Raw genomic sequence first — 20,425 nt, forward strand, 5'->3', positions numbered from 1 at the left:
GAGTTCTGGGCTGTCGCTTGGCAACTCGCAGCTTCAGCTCCCTCCATAAGTTTTCAATGGGATTAAGGTCTGGTGACTGGCTAGGCCACTCCATGACCCTAATGTGCTTCTTCCTGAGCCACTCCTTTGTTGCCTTGGCTGTATGTTTTGGGTCATTGTCGTGCTGGAAGACCCAGCCACGACCCATTTTTAAGGCCCTGGCGGAGGGAAGGAGGTTGTCACTCAGAATTGTACGGTACATGGCCCCATCCATTCTCCCATTGATGCGGTGAAGTAGTCCTGTGCCCTTAGCAGAGAAACACCCCCAAAACATAACATTTCCACCTCCATGCTTGACAGTGGGGACGGTGTTCTTTGGGTCATAGGCAGCATTTCTCTTCCTCCAAACACGGCGAGTTGAGTTCATGCCAAAGAGCTCAATTTTTGTCTCATCTGACCACAGCACCTTCTCCCAATCACTCTCGGCATCATCCAGGTGTTCACTGGCAAACTTCAGACGGGCCGTCACATGTGCCTTCCGGAGCAGGGGGACCTTGCGGGCACTGCAGGATTGCAATCCGTTATGTCGTAATGTGTTACCAATGGTTTTCGTGGTGACAGTGGTCCCAGCTGCCTTGAGATCATTGACAAGTTCCCCCCTTGTAGTTGTAGGCTGATTTCTAACCTTCCTCATGATCAAGGATACCCCACGAGGTGAGATTTTGCGTGGAGCCCCAGATCTTTGTCGATTGACAGTCATTTTGTACTTCTTCCATTTTCTTACTATGGCACCAACAGTTGTCTCCTTCTCGCCCAGCGTCTTACTGATGGTTTTGTAGCCCATTCCAGCCTTGTGCAGGTGTATGATCTTGTCCCTGACATCCTTAGACAGCTCCTTGCTCTTGGCCATTTTGTAGAGGTTAGAGTCTGACTGATTCACTGAGTCTGTGGACAGGTGTCTTTCATACAGGTGACCATTGCCGACAGCTGTCTGTCATGCAGGTAACGAGTTGATTTGGAGCATCTACCTGGTCTGTAGGGGCCAGATCTCTTACTGGTTGGTGGGGGATCAAATACTTATTTCCCTCTGCAGAATGCAAATAAATTCATATACTTTCCACAATGTGATTTTCCGGATTTAATTTGTGATGTGCTATCTCTCACTGTTACCAATAACCTACCCTTCAATTATGGGCTGCTCATGTCTTTTTCAGTGGGCAAACTTACAAAATCAGCAAGGGATCAAATACTTATTTCCACCACTGTATATTGCCCCCTTTTTGTCTCCCTTGTTTCCTTCCAATGTTTCAGTGCTTTTTCCATGATTATACTCCTTATCGATACTTTAACTTTGACTCAAACAACTCATCACAATGTAATCCATAACCAAGTTGTAACAAATTGTATTTCCATGATTCATAATGTATTGTAAGCCACACTGAGCCCACAAAAAGGTGGGAAAATGTGGGATACAAATGCAATAAATAAGATAAAATAAATAAATACCTGACAAAGATAATGTAGTATACTGTGATGGATACAGGCTTGAGTTTTTCACATGTTTGACACCGTACACTATAGGGGTTTGTTGTGAGGTTCTTGAGGTTTGGGGAGGTTACAACACCATGGCACGATGGCAGTTTTTTTAAGGCAAGAGCAAGAGGGCTGATAAATACTTGGCTCCCATTGAGTATTGTATAGGCTCTGGTCTTGTACTTACTGCACTATTTCTGAAGACTTCCTTTCCTCCTATACACATTGTACCTCTGCTGTAAGGTGATGCTTATAGGGGCCATTTTACTAAGTCGCGTAGGCGCCTACGCGCATCCAACGCATGTCAATTTGGAACTACCCCCTGGCTACCATGAGCCCCGGGCAGTAATTCCATTTTTAATGAGTGTCCGATATTCACGGCAGAAAATATTTCTTATTTTCTACCGTTTGGCACTAACTGGGTGGTAATTGGCAGTGTACGCTTGCTGACGATTACTGCCTAGTTAACGCATGAGAATTTACCGCTAAGTCAATGAGTGGTGGTAAGGTTTCAGGCCCAAAATGGACGCGCGCCAATTTTTATTTTGCCGCACGTCCATTTTCGGCCAAAAAAAAAAGCCCTTTCAATGTATTTCCCTGACTTCTAGAAGATATGCTGAAATATGTTTTAAAATGTACAAACATTTCAAAATCTGGTAGAAGAGAAGCTGATAATACACAACTTTCACAAAATTCTTCCAGCTTACAAACAAAGGGGTCTTTTTACTAAGGTGCGCTGAAAAATGGCCTGCGCTGGTGTAGACGCGTGTATTGGATACACGCAGGTCCATTTTTCAGCGCACCTGCTTTTTTTTGCAGGTGCGCTGAAAAATGGACCTGCGTGTATCCAATACACGCGTCTACACCAGCGCAGGCCATTTTTCAGCGCACCTTAGTAAAAAGACCCCATTGTTTGTAAGCTGGAAGAATTTTGTGAAAGTTGTGTATTATCAGCTTCTCTTCTACCAGATTTTGAAAAGTTGGTAAATTTTAAAACATATTTCAGCATATCTTCTAGAAGTCAGGGAAATACATTGAATAAATAAAGAAAGGGGCTCAAACAAAGGCTTCCAGATATTAGAAAAAAAATCAGGCTGAAATGTGGAGATCAGGCTTCAAAAACAAATTTATTTTTGTCACTACCAGCTTCTTTTCCACCAGGTAATTTAGTTTAATTTTTTATTATGTACCACTCATGCAAGATAACCATCTGCTCAAAAACAAGGATCATAGGTGTGTACTGTAGGGCAGTTTTCTGTGCAGGGTAGAATTGACCTTAGGATGAAACCGCATGTTTCACATGTAATGGTTCTCATAACTTTGTAAGTGTATATTTTTAAGTACCTATGCTTGGCACTTTTAAAGCTTCTGTTTGCCTAGTCTTTTTCAAGAGAATGGATAGGGACATGTGGGAGCAGACATTCGAATGCACTTATCTAGATAACAGCACCTGCTGACTGGGATATTCAGCAGTACCATCCAGATAGTGCCTTTGAATATCCTTAGTCTGCCTCAGCACTATTCATGCAGATAAAAGGCCTGGTATTATCTAGCAGACTGAATAGTGCTACTATCTGGATAAGTTCCAGTATTATGCACATTATCTAGATATTCTGCACCAGACACTATCCCCTGGATCCTACATATGGCGCCAGAATTTGTACATGAATCTTTGATCCGTGTGCAAATTAATTGGTTTGTAAGCCAATTAATTGCAATAAATTAATGTTAACAATCAGTTATTGCAGTTAATTTGCAAAAGTTAAAAAATGCATGCCCTATTCCAGTGGTTCCCAAATCTGATCTTGGAGGCATCTCAGCCAGTCAGGTTTTCACTATATCCATAATGAATATTCATGAGATAGATTTGCATGCACTGCCTTCACTGCATGCAAATCTATCTCATGAATATTCATTGTGGATATAGTGAAAGCCTGACTGGCTGGGGGTGCCTCCAGGACCAGGATTCGGAACCACTGCCCTATTCTATAATTCCACACACCTAAATTCTCTAGTGCACAATTCAGAAAGGGGTGGGGCAGGGGCATTACAAAGAACTGCACGTGGATTTATAGAATAGCGCCATTCCTGCGCTCAACTGCAATGAGCTGGGCACCACAAAATCAAGGGAAGGCTCTAATATATGGGAAACATCAATCACATAAACATACAATCTCCATATCGTGAGACTTAATATCAAACTTTTAGTATCAGCTGTGCTTATTACAAGGCAAAAATATTTTTTATATGTGCTCAGAGATCCTCTTCAGGACCATCACAGACCAAACAAAGGTCTTGTATTGTCCAATAGCCTCTAATCATTGCACAGTTTTTCTTTTTTTTATGTGCCAATACATGCCATAGCTCACAATAATAAAAAATAAACCAACCGACTTGAAAGTTGGGTCCCTTGAAACAGCTGTAAAGCGAAACATGGATTATGTCGGGACCCTATACCTCTCAAGTTAAGTAGTTTAATTTTTTTGTGTGTGTCAGTTCCTAAAAAATATGGCACATAAAGAAAACTTGTGCAATATATACAGATTATTATTTTTTATTACTGCAACCAGGGTTTAAATAAAACACTGACTACAGCGGCTGAATATTGACCCAATCTCATTTTTTCTTCTCTTATACTCCCATGGAGAGAAACAAGTCTATCGAGGACAGGAGGCTTAGAAACTAAACCATTTTTGGTTCCTTAAAATACAGATGGTACAAACCAACATGCACAGAGGATTATAATTTTAAATTTATTCTGAGTTTATAAATGTCCTCTTTTGTCAAGTGTAACTGATCTCTGTATATTCATAAGAGGATTCAGGTTAAATATTTTGTTTTTCTATGTTCTAGGGGATCCTGATTGCCGGCACTGAAGAACAAAAAGCCAAGTACCTTCCCAAACTTGCTTCTGGGGAACACGTGGCAGCCTTCTGCCTTACAGAACCAGGGAGGTATCTTAATTTAGAAGTGTAGAAACTCTGGCAATTTTTTCTGGACATACCCACTCTAAGTCATTCTCAACCCATAAAAACACCTAGAAAAATGGGCTTTACATTGGTTTGTTCCCCTGCAAATAAGGTAGATGTGATGGCAGTGCCAGTAGACTTGAGTAATCTACCATACCCCTGTACTATTTTTGGAGTTATATAGCTTCAGGAGATGGAAACCAGAATTGAAATAAGAGTTATTGTCTGTTCCTTTGCTTGTGTCTGGGCTCCATGCTCCCAGCTGCTATCTATTCTTCAGTAGAGACTATCAGGAGATCACAGTCTGATCCCGGGATTCTTTGAAGGGCTGTGCAGGTACTTGGAGTGTTGCTGGAAGATTAACAGATGTTTCCTTGATGCAAAGTTTTTTTGGATGGTGAATAGAGCCATATTCTGTGTTGGGCAGCATTCCAAGCAATGCCTCCCTGAAAATCACTTCATTAAAGAAATATCGTACTTCATTCCTTTCCTGATTTCAGTAATCTCCTCAGATTTTGAAGCATTGGACACAAAATGAAGGCCTCTTGAACGTGTATTTGCTGCATGTGTCAACTTTTGCAGCGTGATTGTATTATTGATTTTGTGTCCACAATTCTAGGAGTGTGTTAGTGTGGTGTGATGAATAACGGCATATAAAAAGAACCCTTTCAAAGTCACGTTATTTTAAACTGTTTTAGAATTTTGAGCTGTGTTTATTGAAGGGCATAAAAATCGTGTCCCTCTACAAAACGTTTGTATGCCTGTCAGTCAAAACCGCACAGTTACTCTGTGATCTCATGAGGCCACAGAGTAATGTAGTGAAAATTGCTCGACCTATAGGTTGTGACCTCTGGAGGGCAGCAGAAATGGTGCCTCTCTCACCTATTTATTTATTTTTAGATTATTATAATCTACACAGTCTTAAAATTCTTGGCAGAGAACAATAAAACATTCATAATTTAAAATATACATAATATATCAGGCAGACAATCAACATCAAAGCTCCATCAGCACAATAAAAAAAACTACACAGCAATAAACCCTTCCACATGCTACAATTAAAGCAATAAACCCCATATGCTACAATTGATCCCAGTTGGTTGGGATGTGAGTATAATTCGTTTTAATCACGGCAGTTATGGTATATTCTTGTATGTCAACTATGATTTAAGTGACTAGGTAAAAAATTGTGCCCATTGTACTAAGGTTTCTGTCTGTTATTACTGCAAAGCCCTTGTATATAAGCTTAACAGTCGAACAAGACTTCCTTTGTGAAGCTTTTCCATATCTGAGTAACAGCTTGCCGCTTTAACTATTTATGAACCAGTGCCTATGTTTACTAAGGTGCGCTATAGGCGCATTAGCGTTTTTAACGCTCATAAATGGTTTACACGCGTTAAACGCTAATGCACCCATAGAAATGTATAGTCACATTTAGCGTTTAACGCGCCTTAACTTTAAAGGCGCGTTAGAAACGCTAATGCACCTTAGCATATCCTCAGGTTCTTAGTAGGGGGATTTTAACCCTGTACAACTGGTAACATTTCACACTTGGCGTAAAATTCTGATGTGTTGACTGTAAAGTTTAAAGTACTATCAGTAGTACGTACACTGATACAAATAATATTTATTTATTGCATTTGTATCCCGCATTTTCCTACCCTTTGGTAGGTTCAATGTGGCTTACGTATTTACAACAGAGATGGATCACAGCACCAAAATATTGTAATTTAAAATTTGGTGGGGGCTGTTTTGCAGAAACTTCATAATTAAAGGGTTAGCAATGACATGTCATTTGTACTGTATGAAATTGCCATTGCTGTGTGATTGCTGTGGGCTTGTCTCCTTTATATGCGTAGTCCCTATGTGATTTCATTAGCTGCAACTCTTCAACTGTTTATTACTTAAATATTGATGTGAATAGTTTGGCGCTTGTCCTGCAGAGAGAAGATGATGGACTGGGATGCTCAAGTCAGGGAGCTTTTCAGGGAAGGCACAATTTTCACATTCTTGACTTCATTTTTAATGGGGTTTTTTTTTTAACCTTTATATTTTAAGTGGAAGTGATGCTGCCTCCATACAGACAAGAGCAACTGCAACTGGAGACGGAAAATACTTCTTATTGAATGGTTCAAAGGTATTTGTGTGTGAGAGGAGATTTAAAGAAAACTGTACTTAGTGCCTACCTGTGTACTATTCAAGTGGTTTTTAAATAGTAGCACCAGTCTTACATTCAGTTTTAAGTTGTGGAATGCTGTACTTTCCCCGAGAATCCATAGACATGACATGTCCATAATTGTATCAAAACCAAATCTTGCAAAGTTTTTCCCTTCTAAATTTAAACTGACATTTAATTCCACATGCCAGTCAATTCAAAGTTTAAATATCAGTGGACCATAATATAAAGATTAGTACCTGCAAACCTTTTCTAACTGCTGATTTTTTTCCATAATCATTGGTCTACATAACTTTATTTTTTAATCATTTACTGCCTTCAAAAATTGTAGAATACTGCTAATTGCCTTTTAGAAAATAGTAATTTAAATTTGCTGCTGAAAAGCCTCTTCTCTAAGCATTATTTGAAAGTTACTTTTTGAACCATCTTCTGCATCGGACATCAACCCTTTTTTTTATACAAACTGAAGGCTTCTGTTTAGTTTTATGCTTAATTCCTGTCTAATTTTTGGTGGCTGTTACTTAAGCTCGCAGGGTCAGTAGCTTCAGTCCCTAGTGGCTGATCTACCTTACACTAAATTTCATCATAACAGAGTAGTTCTTTGCGCACACCCTAAATTCCTACCTAAGGTTATGTCAGAGTTTCATCTCAATCAGGTAATCGTTCTTCCAACACTTTTTCCCAAACCTCATTCCCATTCTGGTGAAAGTGCACTGCACACCTTGGACTGTAAGCGAGCATTGGCATTTTACTTAGAGCGGACTAGGCCCTACAGACAGTCCACCCAGCTTTTTGTTTCTTTTGATCCCAATAGGATGGGGATTGCCATCGGTAAACGCACAATCTCTAATTGGCTGGCAGATTTACGCTCAAGTTGGGCTGACTCTTTAGGGTCATGTCAAGTCTCATAATGTCAGAGCCATGACTGCATCAGTAGCCCACTTGCAGTGAGCATCCACAGAAGAAATTTGTAAGACTGCAACATGGTGTTCAGTTCACACAGGAAGTAACAGGAAGTAACCTGTTCCGGGGCAGAGGGAGCAGGGAACCAGCGGAGCCGACAGGCACGTGGCTGCTCTCTGCACCCCTCCAGCAGCGTGCACCCGGGGCGGACCGCCCCCATTGCCCCACCCTTGCTACGCCTAGTAATCAGCCTAGGTTGTAAGAGGTATTTTTAAGTTTTTAAAATAAATTTTAAAAAGTAATCAGCCTAGGTTGTAAGAGGTATTTTTAAGTTTTTAAAATAAATTTTTAAAGCATCCTTAGTAAATTCAGTGTAATTGTTTTTAAATCTGAAAAGAAATATAACCCAAAGTAAAATACAAAGGGCCCTGTTTACAAAGGTGCTCTAATATTTTTAGCGCTTGCTGAAAATTAGTACATGCTAACTGTAGCATCTATACCGTTAGCATGCACTAAGAATGCTAGTGCGCCTTTGAAAACAGGTTCCACAGTAACAAATGCCCTAAATTGTACCTGGCCTGTCATAGAAAACAAATGCCTACAGTACTTGATTATAACTTTCCTTGAGTTACCAATGAAAAAGGCATGAGCTAAGTCCAAATGAAATGAATGACTGGCCATATTGATGAGGATTATTATATGAAAATGACAAAAATAAATATCAAATGAAGCATTATACAACTAAATATGATTTACATGCAAAGAGATTGCAGAATGTTCTCACATCAAAGGGATCAAGTTGCTTTGATCTTCTAATAGTGTTTTTTACATATACCCCCTAATTCTATATATAGTGCTCAAAATTGTGCATGCAGATTTGGGCGCATCATACAACAGTTCATCAAATGTGGAGATACAAACAGAGCTTAAGATAGCGGCATGTCATCTGTAGACACATGCTGGAGAAGATGGCTCCAAAGCCACCTATAGTTCACCCATTCTGGTTTAGATTGATCACGATAGGATCACAATTCAAAGGCAGCAGTCCTGTGCTATTTTGAACCTGGCAGAAGCAGGAGCAACTGGGGCTCACTGCTGCCCTTGATCCCTTAGACAGGGTTTGACTGAGGTAAGCCTGGGGGGAGGCGAGGCCCTATGTGAATGGGAACCTGAGGGGTAGTGTTTGCACAGGAAGAGGGGGAAAGCATTCTTCCCTTCAGCATCAGGCCACAAATTAGTCCATGCTCTCAGCGAGCAGAATAACACAGCTTGCAAGGTTGATTGCTTGCTTTTCTCATTACTACTACTAACCTGCAATATTGAGTTACTGCAGATTGGTGATTCCCACAATGAATGAAGCTGTGATAAAATGCCATATTTTACTGCAGCTTAGTCACTTCCCCTCTCCCCCCAATATATATTTGTCAGATTGACAGATCATTTGTTTGTAATGAGTTCTGTGGTTGTTATCTGCCTCCCCAGTAAGAAGTGAATCTAGGGTTATGCTGTGTATCTTCCAGTCAGCAGAGTACTGTTAGAAGCTATTCACTGGAAATCGACTTATGCAATAACATAGTTGTACCGTAAATTTATTTTTCATTTCATCTAGAGTGTATACATTGAGACAGCTACAACAGACAATCATATAAAGTTAAATGGCTCAGGCAAAGCTTTGTGTTAATGCAGATTTTACATTTTGTTCAGAAGCTTGAAAATGTTCTTTTTACAGAAAAGAAATTTCATTAATTTGCATGTTTACACATACATATCATTTGTTAACTATTTTGTAAGCATTCAGATTAAACTAAAAGAAAATCTGATCAGAACGTTTTACTGTAAAGGGGCTTGGCCATGGGTGGGTCAGAAGTGTTTCTAGGATTTGTTCGCAGTGTTATAGAATTCTTCAGGGTTTCAAACAGTGCTTCTATATTAGCAAGTGATGATCATTCCATCTTACAAAGCATGCTAATTGAACCATTTCTCTGATCATCTCACTGGATCTTAATCTTGAACCAGAGGAACTATCCTATCTAAGATTTCACTGGAAATCCGGTTGCAGCCTACAAAAAAATGTTCAGGAGCAACAGTGGTAGAGGCAAGCTCTTCATCTGTATCCTGTCAACATAAAGAAGGCTTGGTCTTGTTTCTATACTTTCTGATTGATCTGGAACTTGCCCTTCTCACATCAGAGCCCTTCCAGGATAGAGAAAAGTAAGAAGTGATCTGACCAGGGGACTCTAAAAGTTCTATTGAACATCAGAATACAATTATGATGATGGGTCCTGGTAAACATTAGTAGATCTAAACAATTACCTTTCTCACGAGTAGTTGTTCGGGTTTAAAAAAAATCCTGTTAAATCAACAAACTGAGAGTCCATTAACATTAATGTCAGAGGGATTTACGTCTGCTCCTAAAAACGTAGAGTCATAGTTTATTATATACTAGCCGTTAAGCCCGTAACAACGGGCTAGTTTTTTGTTTTCCTATGGCCTCCCCCCCCCCCCCCCGCCCTCCTCCCATGTCCAGCAACCCTCCTCTCCCCCCTCCCATCCGCTCCATCTACCCGTGTCCATCAACTGTTTTCTCCCCTACCCTCCATCCTCGGGCTCCCATCCATCGCGATTGTGACCTCCTGTGCTCTGCCGTCATCACCGCCGCCATTTCGCCGTCGCCCCCCCTCTTTCCGCTGTCATCGTGTCGTCAGTTCTCCATCGCTGCGTCTGTTTCCCTCAGTTCCGCCCCTCCTCCCCTCCCTGCTCCCTCCTCCTCCGATTTCCACGTCCAAGCCCTCCTCCCTATTGGGCTGTACTGCTTGTGAGGCAGGGCTTGGACTTCTGCACTCTCAGCGTTCCGACTCTACTGGTCATTTGCAGGTGAATCGGTCACTTGCCGTTTATATGTTTGATTTGCCAAATATTCACCAAAGCTGTGTACTGCCTGTAGCCACTTCTTTGGAGGAATGTAGAATAGAATACAACATAGGAAGCCCTGAAAAGCATCTCTAATTTCACATACCATTATCTCCAAAGAAGGGGCACTAGTAAAATCAACCAACTTAACATTAAAGAAAGATTTGTGTAAAATTGTAAGTCCTCCTCCATTCCCCTCCCCCCCCCCCCCCCCCCCCCAAAAAAAAAAACAAACAATTGGTTCTAGGTTGATGTAAGATCTTATAGCATACTGGACATAAATTCTTCATACTCTGATGTTTGTTCTGAGTTAACCAAGTTTTGGCTATATTTAAAAAAAAAAGAAAGCCTAGCATCATCTCCCCTACTTTTGTCCACCATTCACCCGACCTGTCTGATACCTGGAATTAAAAACTTAAAAACAAATTTAAAGAAATATAGTTTTAAAAAAACATACAAAGACTATGTTCTTCAGTTCTTCAGAGATCTTATTATCGTATGTACAGTAGCCACCCAATAAACCACTTCCATGGAATAAAAACATTCCCAGGGGTTTGCGGATTTCCTTTTTTCATTACTTAAGCAATTACTTTCCTTGCAAAATCCAGAAGGCATCGGTTTCCTTTCCTCTACAATATGTCTACTCACTAAGATTAATTATTGTAGTAACCCTGGAAGAGCACCATCTGTACTTTTATATACCAGTAACATAAAATAACTCAACCAAGGAGCAAACAACAAATCACAGGAAAATAGTTGATTAGCCAAACACACTTATCTATCAAAATTCATTATTAGGTTGTGAAGTCTGATTGTTCTGCTTCCAGGTTTGGATCTCAAATGGTGGATTGGCAGATATTTTTACTGTGTTTGCAAGGACTGAAGTTGTTGATGAAGATGGAAAAACTAAGGACAAAATCACAGCATTCATTGTGGAGAAAGCATTCGGCGGAGTCACCAGTGGCAAACCAGAAGATAAACTGGGCATCCGTGGCTCAAACAGTAAGATGTACTTAGGTTATCTCCTTTTCTTGCTGATTAGCACCTTTAATATTTTTGTTCTTTTTGCAAAGTAGTAAATTGCCAATGTAGGTTATGCTGTTTGTCCCCTGAGAGACTGCAGAATGGTTCCTGCTCTCTATTCCCACTCTCTCAGCCACTGACCACATTTTCTTTTCTGATCAGTTAGACTGAAAGATATATAACTGCTTCTTGGTTTCTAGACCAACAAACTTTAATGTGTAGAGATTGACATGGCCTTCTGTCAACCTTGGCACTTTAATTCTTTGCCGCCTACCTCACTGGGTTTCTTGCCATGTTGTTTGTGCCACAGTGTTCTTCTCCGCTCACTGATAGACAAGTTGCGGGACTTAATGAGATTTTTGGGAGGAGGGGGTAATCCTAAGAAGTTGAATCAACATCCCATTCAAGGTAATCCCCAGTTCTCCCCAGGCAGTGAGAATTCTCATTTTAAAACGTTGGGCTCAAAGGGGCTTGATAGGGGTATTATGATTTCATGGGCCGTACTACAAAATCGAGGCATTACTGAATCACGGGACTTCTTGGCATATCAGCAGTTGTGCTATTTTATTAGTTCTCTGGATTCAGTTAGTTTGGGATTTCCTCTGGGAGATTGAAAGAATTCTTTGCAAAAATTTCCAGAGGATGGACTCTGAGACATTGGATCTAGGTCAACTAATTTAAATACCAGAAGTTTTCAGTAAGTGCTGATTTAAGAGAATGTCAATTTCATATTCTTCACTGGGCATATTTCACACAAGAGCAAGTTTGACTGGCTGGGTAGACACTTCTGTGTGTAGGAAATGTACTCAGGTAACTAATTCTTTTTTCCATGCATTTTGGAGCTGTCCGAAAATAAGGTTTTTAGTGGGCATGTTGAAGGTCTATTGGGACAATCTGTTCCCTTCTCACCAGCGGCACTGCTTTTGGATAAATATGAGACATTTTGCCTTTAAAGCTGTTGTCATTGTCTTCTACTCGGGAAGGCAGGGGTCCTGGGTAAAAAGATCATCCTGGATGTGTGATCGGCGACAAAGCTCCGTACTTCTGGGTGTGGCGCATAGGCGCCCCGTATAAGAGGCTTGGGGAGGCTAAGCCTCCCCAGCCCGCCACTGCCCCGCCCCCGCCATACCTTTAAATATTATATTTTTGCTGGAGTCGCGGGCAGCGCCGGCATTGAAGGCATCAGCAGGCTCATCGCACTTCCAGCAGCCTTCCCTCGCAAGTCGGATGATGGCTCCGCCCTCGTAGAAACAGGAAATACGTCAGAAGAGGGCGGAGCCATCATCCAACTTGCGAGGGAAGGCTGCTGGAAGCACGATGAGCCTGCTGATGCCTTCAATGCTGGCGCTGCCCGCGACTCCAGCAAAAATATAATATTTAAAGGTACGGCGGGGGGGGGGGGGGCAGGAAGGAAACGAGTGCAGACGGGAGAGGAGAGGAGGGTTGCTGCACATGGTGGATGAAGGGGAGAGGAGGGTTGCTGGACATGGGTGGATGGAGGGAAGGGGAGAGGAGGGTTGCTGCACATGGTGGATGAAGGGGGAGAGGAGGGTTGATGGACATGGGTGGATGGAGGGGAGGGGAGAGGAGGGTTGCTGCACATGGTGGATGAAGGGGAGAGGAGGGTTGCTTGACATGGGTGGATGGAGGGAAGGGGAGAGGAGGGTTGCTGCACATGGTGGATGAAGGGGAGAGGAGAGGGCAGGGGAGAGGAGAGTTGCTGGACATGGGTGGATGGAGGGGAGGGTGGAGTGAGGAAGGAGATGAGATGACGGAAAAGGAAAAGAGTAGAAAAACTGCACATGGATGAAGAAAATAGGCAAAAGCTGGATCCACTGGACAGTCAAGTTTGCGGAGGACCCAGCTTTTACTTACGGATGTAGGACAAGAAATGAAGAAGAAAGGCGGAAAGTAAACAAATAAATGGAAAGGAAGCCCTGGAAACGGAGTTAAGAGGACAGATAGCAGCAGAATCGGATACTGGGCCAGCACAATCAGAAAAACAAAGTCACCAGACAACAAAGGTAGAAAAGATCATTTTATTTTCATTATAGTGTTTGGAATATGTCCACTTTGAGAATTAGGTGTTCAACATTAAAAGTTTATTTACTTATTTATGACATTTTATCCCACATTAAACATGAATTAGGATGTTTTGTGGCTCTACATGAGAATTGTGATATTGTGATCCCTTGTTTCAATATTGTTGGCGGTCTGCATTTTCCGTATGGGTGGTATATTGGTGTATTAGGTTCTGCTCAGTGTAATATTTATGGTACAGTAAGGTTCAGAGTGTGTTTAGTTGTGCATAGTGTTTTGCAGTTGAGCGATTGTGGTTAGTATATGCTTTGAGCAACCACTTTATTCTTTGACATATGATACATAACTAATATCTAAATTTAATAAAAGGTATTAATTGTGACATTTATTTATTTTTTTTCTGTGTGTGATCAGACAATTATGGATTTAAGCTCCTCCCCAAACAGTTGGGCCACCGACCGCCTATGGTGTGGCGTAATTGCCTTCATGCGCTAATGCTGCTGGAGCAAAGACAAGCAAAAACTTCTTTCAAGCAGTAAAAGCTTCCTGGCGGTTTAGGATGTCTATATTCAATCTTTATCTCACAAAGTCAGGAGTCTTGCTCTTAATTTGTTGTAACTAACCCCATCTTAAGGGGGAGTCCCTACTGCACATGCCAGTTTTTTTTCCCCTGATCAGGGTGGGTAGTTACTATAATTTGGGTTGCTGAAGGGTTGGGGGGAACAGTCATAGTCTTAGGATGGTTTGCATCATGGATTGGATGACCGAGGAGATTAAGAAACAACTCCGCTAGACATTTATAGTGCCTATTCTGGGTCGGGACAAACCATGTTAGTAGTACATATTCAAAATCTCCTTGTTCACCATTCAGTATATTGTGGTTTCTGTTTCTATTAATTATTTTCTTCAATAAAAAGATTGAAACATCAAAAAAACTGCTTCTAAGGTAGTTCTGTTGGAAGTTTAGTTTTTCTGTTCTTGCCTATTTTTTTTTTTACTCCTCTTCATTGCTATCAGTTATTTAATGTATCTTTAATACTTATGTCCAAAAGTCTCTTCCAAGTACCATGATCAAAAGAAAAAACTGTTTGGAGAGAAAACCACCTAAATGGGTACTGTGGCCTCATTCACTTGAAAAACCAGAGATCTAGCGTAAAACCCGCCATCAGGACTCTTTACAAAAGTATGGGGGTTGTGTTTTGTAGTTTTGACTTGGTTTTTTATTTGGTTTTTCTGATGTTTTATAATACATTTGCATTTATGCTATATTTCCTGTCTGCCTGTGCTTGAATGGTCTTTTATATAGCATTCTTAACGATGGTACTAAGCAAGGACTTATAGGCGACTACAATGAATCCCTTCTCTGAAGAGTATATACTCTTGGATGAGTACTTGAAGCATCAAACTGAGCCCCTAAGGTTAGGTGTTTAGTTTCACTAGGTGGCAAAATGTAGAAAGTGAGCAGCATGAGGGAAGATTTAGGGCAGGCATTTAACACTGATTTTCAGCAATAGGCACATAACTAAGGAGCTTAAATTCATGAACGCTTCCAGCTGTAAAATTAGGTGCATAAATTTGATTTCAAATACTTATAAAATTTAAAAACTAAGCATGTTTTGAGAAATGGGAATAGCATTGGGCGTGTGGAGTGTAGGTTTGGGGATGGGTGGGATATTTGGGGTTAATGGGGGGGGGGGGGGGGGGAGGTAGTAGGTGGTTTGAAAAAATCAGTTCCCTAAGTGCTGTGTTTCACTTTATCTACGTTCCAAAGCCTCAAAAGCTAAAACAGCTTCTCCCACAGAAGTTCATTGGGCTTTTTTTTTTTGGGGGGGGGGGGGGGGAGGAATGGCTTATTTCTCTGGAATCCTCAGTCCGATCTGGCCTATTTTGAACTCTGTGTTTGTCTTTAATGGTTTTTCCCACATTCCAAATTTGATCCAATTTTGTTAAATATTCTGAAACCTATTTTAATGACAGATGGACCTTCTCAATCCCTTAAGTAGTAATTCTTTCACGCTTCCATTGGGTTTGAAAAAATACAATAGGGTTAATCTGGGTTTTTTCAAGGTCCTTCATTTTAGAAGCAAAACAAAAACGAACACTTTTGAAAAGCATCAAAAATCTATTTCAAAATTAGTAACCAGAAAAATTGGTTTTTCATATTGCTGCTGTTTTTATATGGTTCCTTTTTAAATAAGTCACACAGTTTAATCTTTTAAATGTTTTAGCCACTGAAGTTCATTTTGAAAATACAAAAGTTCCAGTGGAGAATATAATTGGAGAATTAGGAGGCGGATTTAAGGTGAGTTGTGAGAAGTCCTTTTTTTTTTTTTTTCTTCTGCTTCTTTTTTATTGTCAATTACTTGAAATAGGTCTTCATTACTAGTCACTGAGTTTAGCACAATTTATTTATTTAAAACATATTTAGGCCACCTACCCAAAACTCTAAGAATTTCCCAAAGTGACTTGTTTCTTCATAGATGAAACACAGCACAGTGCTGGTTGCTTCAAGTTTTGAGGTGACAGTGCCGCATGGATGCAGGATTTCTGCGCTTCAGTTAAACTGAATGAAATCCACTGAGAGGGATACCCACAAACCCTTCTACGTGTAGATGGCAATGGTACTATGTATATAAGGCAGAAATCAGTGGGGCTTGCTGTGACTTTTTATATTTGCTCTGTTTTTATTAAGTCAGAAAATGGTATTTAAGGTTATGTGATCTCCTAAACTCTGGAAGGTGGTGGGGGTGTGGGGGGGGGGGGGAGATAGGAATATTCAATAAAGAGCCAAGAGAGTGACTCTCAGATATAAAAGCACATAATAATCACATGGGGAGAGTAAAAGACCCCCTTAAATATTGCATCAGCATGACAATGAAGCCAATCACCAGTGTGACACACCCCCTTATAAACTTTGCTGATCTCTTCAACTTAGGGAGATAAGATGGAGAAACCTCTTTTTTTAGATTTTGACTCTTTGGCCCAGAAATTTTCAACCGTAGCATGCATTAAAGGCCATTTTCCGACGACGCTAGCAGCTAACAAAAACGGAATGCAAACGAGTCACTTCCAATTGAAATGTGAACAATTCGCAATGCACTAACAATACCGACGATTGCAACGAATCATTTACCGTGATATATTTAACGTGAAGTCAGACCTGTCGTTAAGGCCTGAGCTGTCATACAGACACTGCTCCCCGCTTCTCTCTGCAGCATAAAAATCCAAGCTGGCATGTTTGAAAATAAAAAAATCCCACACAAACACGTGGCTCCCCGCTACCCCCTGCATAAAATTGAAAAAAAAAAACGTTTGGTTGATGCATCTGGGCCTTTGTACATCTTTGCCACCTTGCAGTAGGCAGGTATAAAGATTTAGGAGTAGATTTCTGTATATCACGCCTAAATCTTTCTGTGCTGAAATTCGCCTAAGCGAATTCTATACAGTATGCCTTAATTTAGGCATACTTTACAGAATAACCTAAATTTCTGCGGGGTATATAGAATACTCTGAGTGGCCATGACAACACCTAACTCTAGGCATGGCCATTTTGCTAAGTAAAACTTGATATAAATACCATCGCCTAAGTTAGGCACACAGGAGGTATATTTTGTACCCTTGCATGTAGCTTTCTGGAACACACATGACCTGCCCGTTCAACGCCCATAACCCCACCCCCTTTTTGCCGCACACATTCGGATTTATGTGCAGTGCTTTGCAGAATACTCTTAGCGGGTAGTATGCATAAATTCTAAGTAATGCCAGTTAGTGCTGTTAATTGCTTGTTGGCATCCAGTTAACAGCACTAATTTAAGTTATGTGCATTGTTATGGAATACGCTTAAGTTTTCATGCAGAAATCTGTGTGATATATAGAATCCTGGGGATTGTGGCTTCTAAGCTTTTTGTCTTGGAGAGAGTGGGAGATACTTGGAATGCCCTCCCGCGGAAGGTGGTGGAGATGAAAACGGTAGCGGAATTCAAGCATGTGTGGGATAAACATAAAGGAATCCTGTTCAGAAGGAATGGATCCTCAGAAGCTTAGCCGAGATTGGGAGGCAGGGCTAGTGCTGGGCAAGACTTCTACGGTCTGTGCCCTGAAAATGGCAGATACAAATCAAAGTAAAGTATACACAAAAAGTAGCACATATGAGTTTATCTTGTCGGGCAGACTAGATGGACCGTGCAGGTCTTTTTCTGCCGTCATCTACTATGTTACTATCCAGCTCATAATCGAAAGTGATCGCCGGCCATTTCCCGACACAAATCGGGAGATGGCTGGCGATCTCGGAAAAGCGGCGAAATCAGTATAATCGAAAGCTGCTTTTTTTGACAGCATCGCCGCTTTCCCGTCGCCTCGCCGGCGAAAGTTCAAAGGGGCGTGTCAGTGGCGAAGCGAAGGCGGGACGCGGGCGGGTATGGGCGTGGCTACCAGATAGCCGGCTTTCGCCGATAATGGTAAAAAAAATACGGCGTTAAGCTGTATTTCGCCGGGTTTACTTGGTCCTTTTATTTTCACGACCAAGCCTCTAAAAGATGCCCAAACTGACCACATGACCACCGGAAGGAAGCGGAGACGACCTCCCCGTACTCCCCCAGTGGTCACTAACCCCTCCCACCAAAAAACCCCCACTTTAAACACTTTTTTTCCAGCCTGTATGCCGGCCTCAAATGCCGTACCCACCTCCATGACAGCAGAATGTTTTCTGTCCTCCGACAGCCTTTTCCTGCTTGTGATGTGGCTCTGGGGTGAGTGTGACACCTTTTCTGTTATTTGCACTGCAGAGTCACATCAGCAATGCATTGTGGTGGGTGTAGGTATTGGTAGTTGGTAGTCTGTACTCCCCTGGTGCTTTTCCCCTGCTTACTGGTGTGCCTTGTTTTGTTTCCTGTTGTAGTCCATGCGGTAGTGGCCATTTTTGTAAGCCAATTTTAGTTTCCTTTCCTGTGTTACCCACGTTCGAGAATGTAGTTCTTACCTTGAATGGTGCTGAAAAAGGGCATTGTACACCATTGTGCCAGCTCTGACCTACTGCTAATCTTAGTACCAGGGGACTCTTTGCCAGTGGGGCACAACCTCTGATCTGCAGTTAACTGTGAGTAAATGTGCTTATTCAAATAAAGGACTTTTTCAAAGAGATTAGTCTTCAGGTGTCAACTGGTGTGCCAAAGTTATACAGCAGCAATAAGTCGTAGAGGCTGTATGCAGGACCCTGGAACAGTTTTAGTAGGTGCAGTACATTTGTGGGTAGTGGGTTTTGGGGGGGGGGGGGGGGTTGGGGGGCTCAGCTCCCAAAGTAAGGGAGCTATGCACGTGGGAGCTTTTCTGAAGTCCACCGCAGTGACCCCTAGGGAGCCCGGTTGGTGTCCTGGCATGTCAGGGGTGGGCAGTGCACTAAAAATGCTGGCTCCTCCCATGGCCAAATGCCTTGGATTTGACCGGGGTTTGAGATGGCTGACATAACTTTCCATTATCGCTAAAAACTACTACTAACTAACATTTCTAAAGCGCTACTAGGGTTACGCAGCGCTGTTCAATTTAAACATAGAAGGACAGTCCCTGCTCAAAGAGCTTACAATCTAAAACAACGCCGGCCATCTCAAACCCCGGCCAAATCCAAGGCATTTGGCTGGCCGGAACCCTATTATCGAAACAAAAGATGGCCAGCCATCTTTTCGAAAATACGGGTCTGGCCAGCTGTTTGCGGCACCGCCAAAATACATCGCCGGCCATGTATTTTGCCGGCGCCGTTCGATTATTCCCCTCCACGTAAGCTTGATATTTCTTCAGCCCTTATTTTATTTATTTAATTTTTAACTCTTTTCAACTGAACATAATTTTGAAAGAAATTATACATATTGTGTCAAAAAAAAAAAAAAGCCTGTTCTGGGGCAAAATAATGTTTCAAAAACGTAACAGCTTCAGACCAAATCTGGCATAGGGAAAAAAACTAGGAGGAAGACAAAATGAGCTTGAAAATGGGCCAGTTTGAACCAGGGGTTCCTGAGAAATAGTCCCCAAAACAGTGGCCCAGTGATTTTCTGTGGTAGAGATGAGTTCCTGTGCTATCAGCATATAACTAGTGATACATTAAAACATAGCTGTTAGGAAATTCTGATTTCAAATTACCTTTCCTATCTTTTCCTGATCATAGATACACACAACCACTACTACTACTACTACTTTTCTAAAGCACTACTAGGGTTACGCAGCGCTGTACAGTTTAACATGGAAGGACGGTCCCTGCTCGAAGAGCTTACAATCTAAAAAGACAAATGTACCAGAGAGGGATTGTTATACAGATATGCACACAAAGGGTTGGAACTTATTCCATGAGGCAAGATCTGCATGCTTCCTTCACCAGGGACCCTCCTTGGTTGCCATAACCTTATCCCCACCAGGATAGCTCTTGGTAATTCTAACGTGTATTTCATGTTTTTTTTTTCTGTAAATTGTACTGTGAAACCTAGTGACTGATCCCCATATCTATCTTAATAATAGCTGTGTAAGGTGATACCTAGTGACTGAATCATGGTTGCTGTGTTATGGCTTGCTTGTGGTAGAAATGCATAGCCGTGACTGTTGGCTATCCTGAAGTGTAAATGTAAATTCCTGTATTTGAAATGTGTTGATAGTGGCATCTAACAGTTAGATGTATTATCACAGTTGTTTCCATTTTATTATTTCCCAGCCAATGAAATTCAAATCTCTCCCCCTCCCCTTTTCCCGCTTCCTTGTAGATCAGAGACAATACAGAGGGGTTGGAAAGAATTCTATGAGCAATGTTCTGCATGCTTTCTCCACTTGTTTTATTGAGCAAAGCTCCCTCCTTATTAGTTTGTTTTGTAAACCACCTTGGATTGAACTGTGTCCAAAGAAGGTGGTAAAGAAA

The 20,425-nt window shown here is 41.5% G+C and overlaps 1 protein-coding gene across 1 annotated transcript in view; it reads left to right on the top strand.

Moving 5' to 3' along the window:
- The window catches only part of ACAD9 (acyl-CoA dehydrogenase family member 9), a 76,112-nt gene that overhangs the window by 19,459 nt on the left and 36,228 nt on the right, over positions 1-20,425 (top strand). The window contains exons 5-8 of the mRNA XM_030205762.1: positions 4,366-4,466; positions 6,540-6,618; positions 11,298-11,472; positions 15,762-15,835. Coding sequence (XP_030061622.1) covers positions 4,366-4,466; positions 6,540-6,618; positions 11,298-11,472; positions 15,762-15,835 — 429 coding nt within the window. The remainder of the gene's footprint in view (positions 1-4,365; positions 4,467-6,539; positions 6,619-11,297; positions 11,473-15,761; positions 15,836-20,425) is intronic.

This window comes from Microcaecilia unicolor, chromosome 6 (assembly GCF_901765095.1).
Source record: "Microcaecilia unicolor chromosome 6, aMicUni1.1, whole genome shotgun sequence".
NCBI lineage: Eukaryota > Metazoa > Chordata > Amphibia > Gymnophiona > Siphonopidae > Microcaecilia > Microcaecilia unicolor.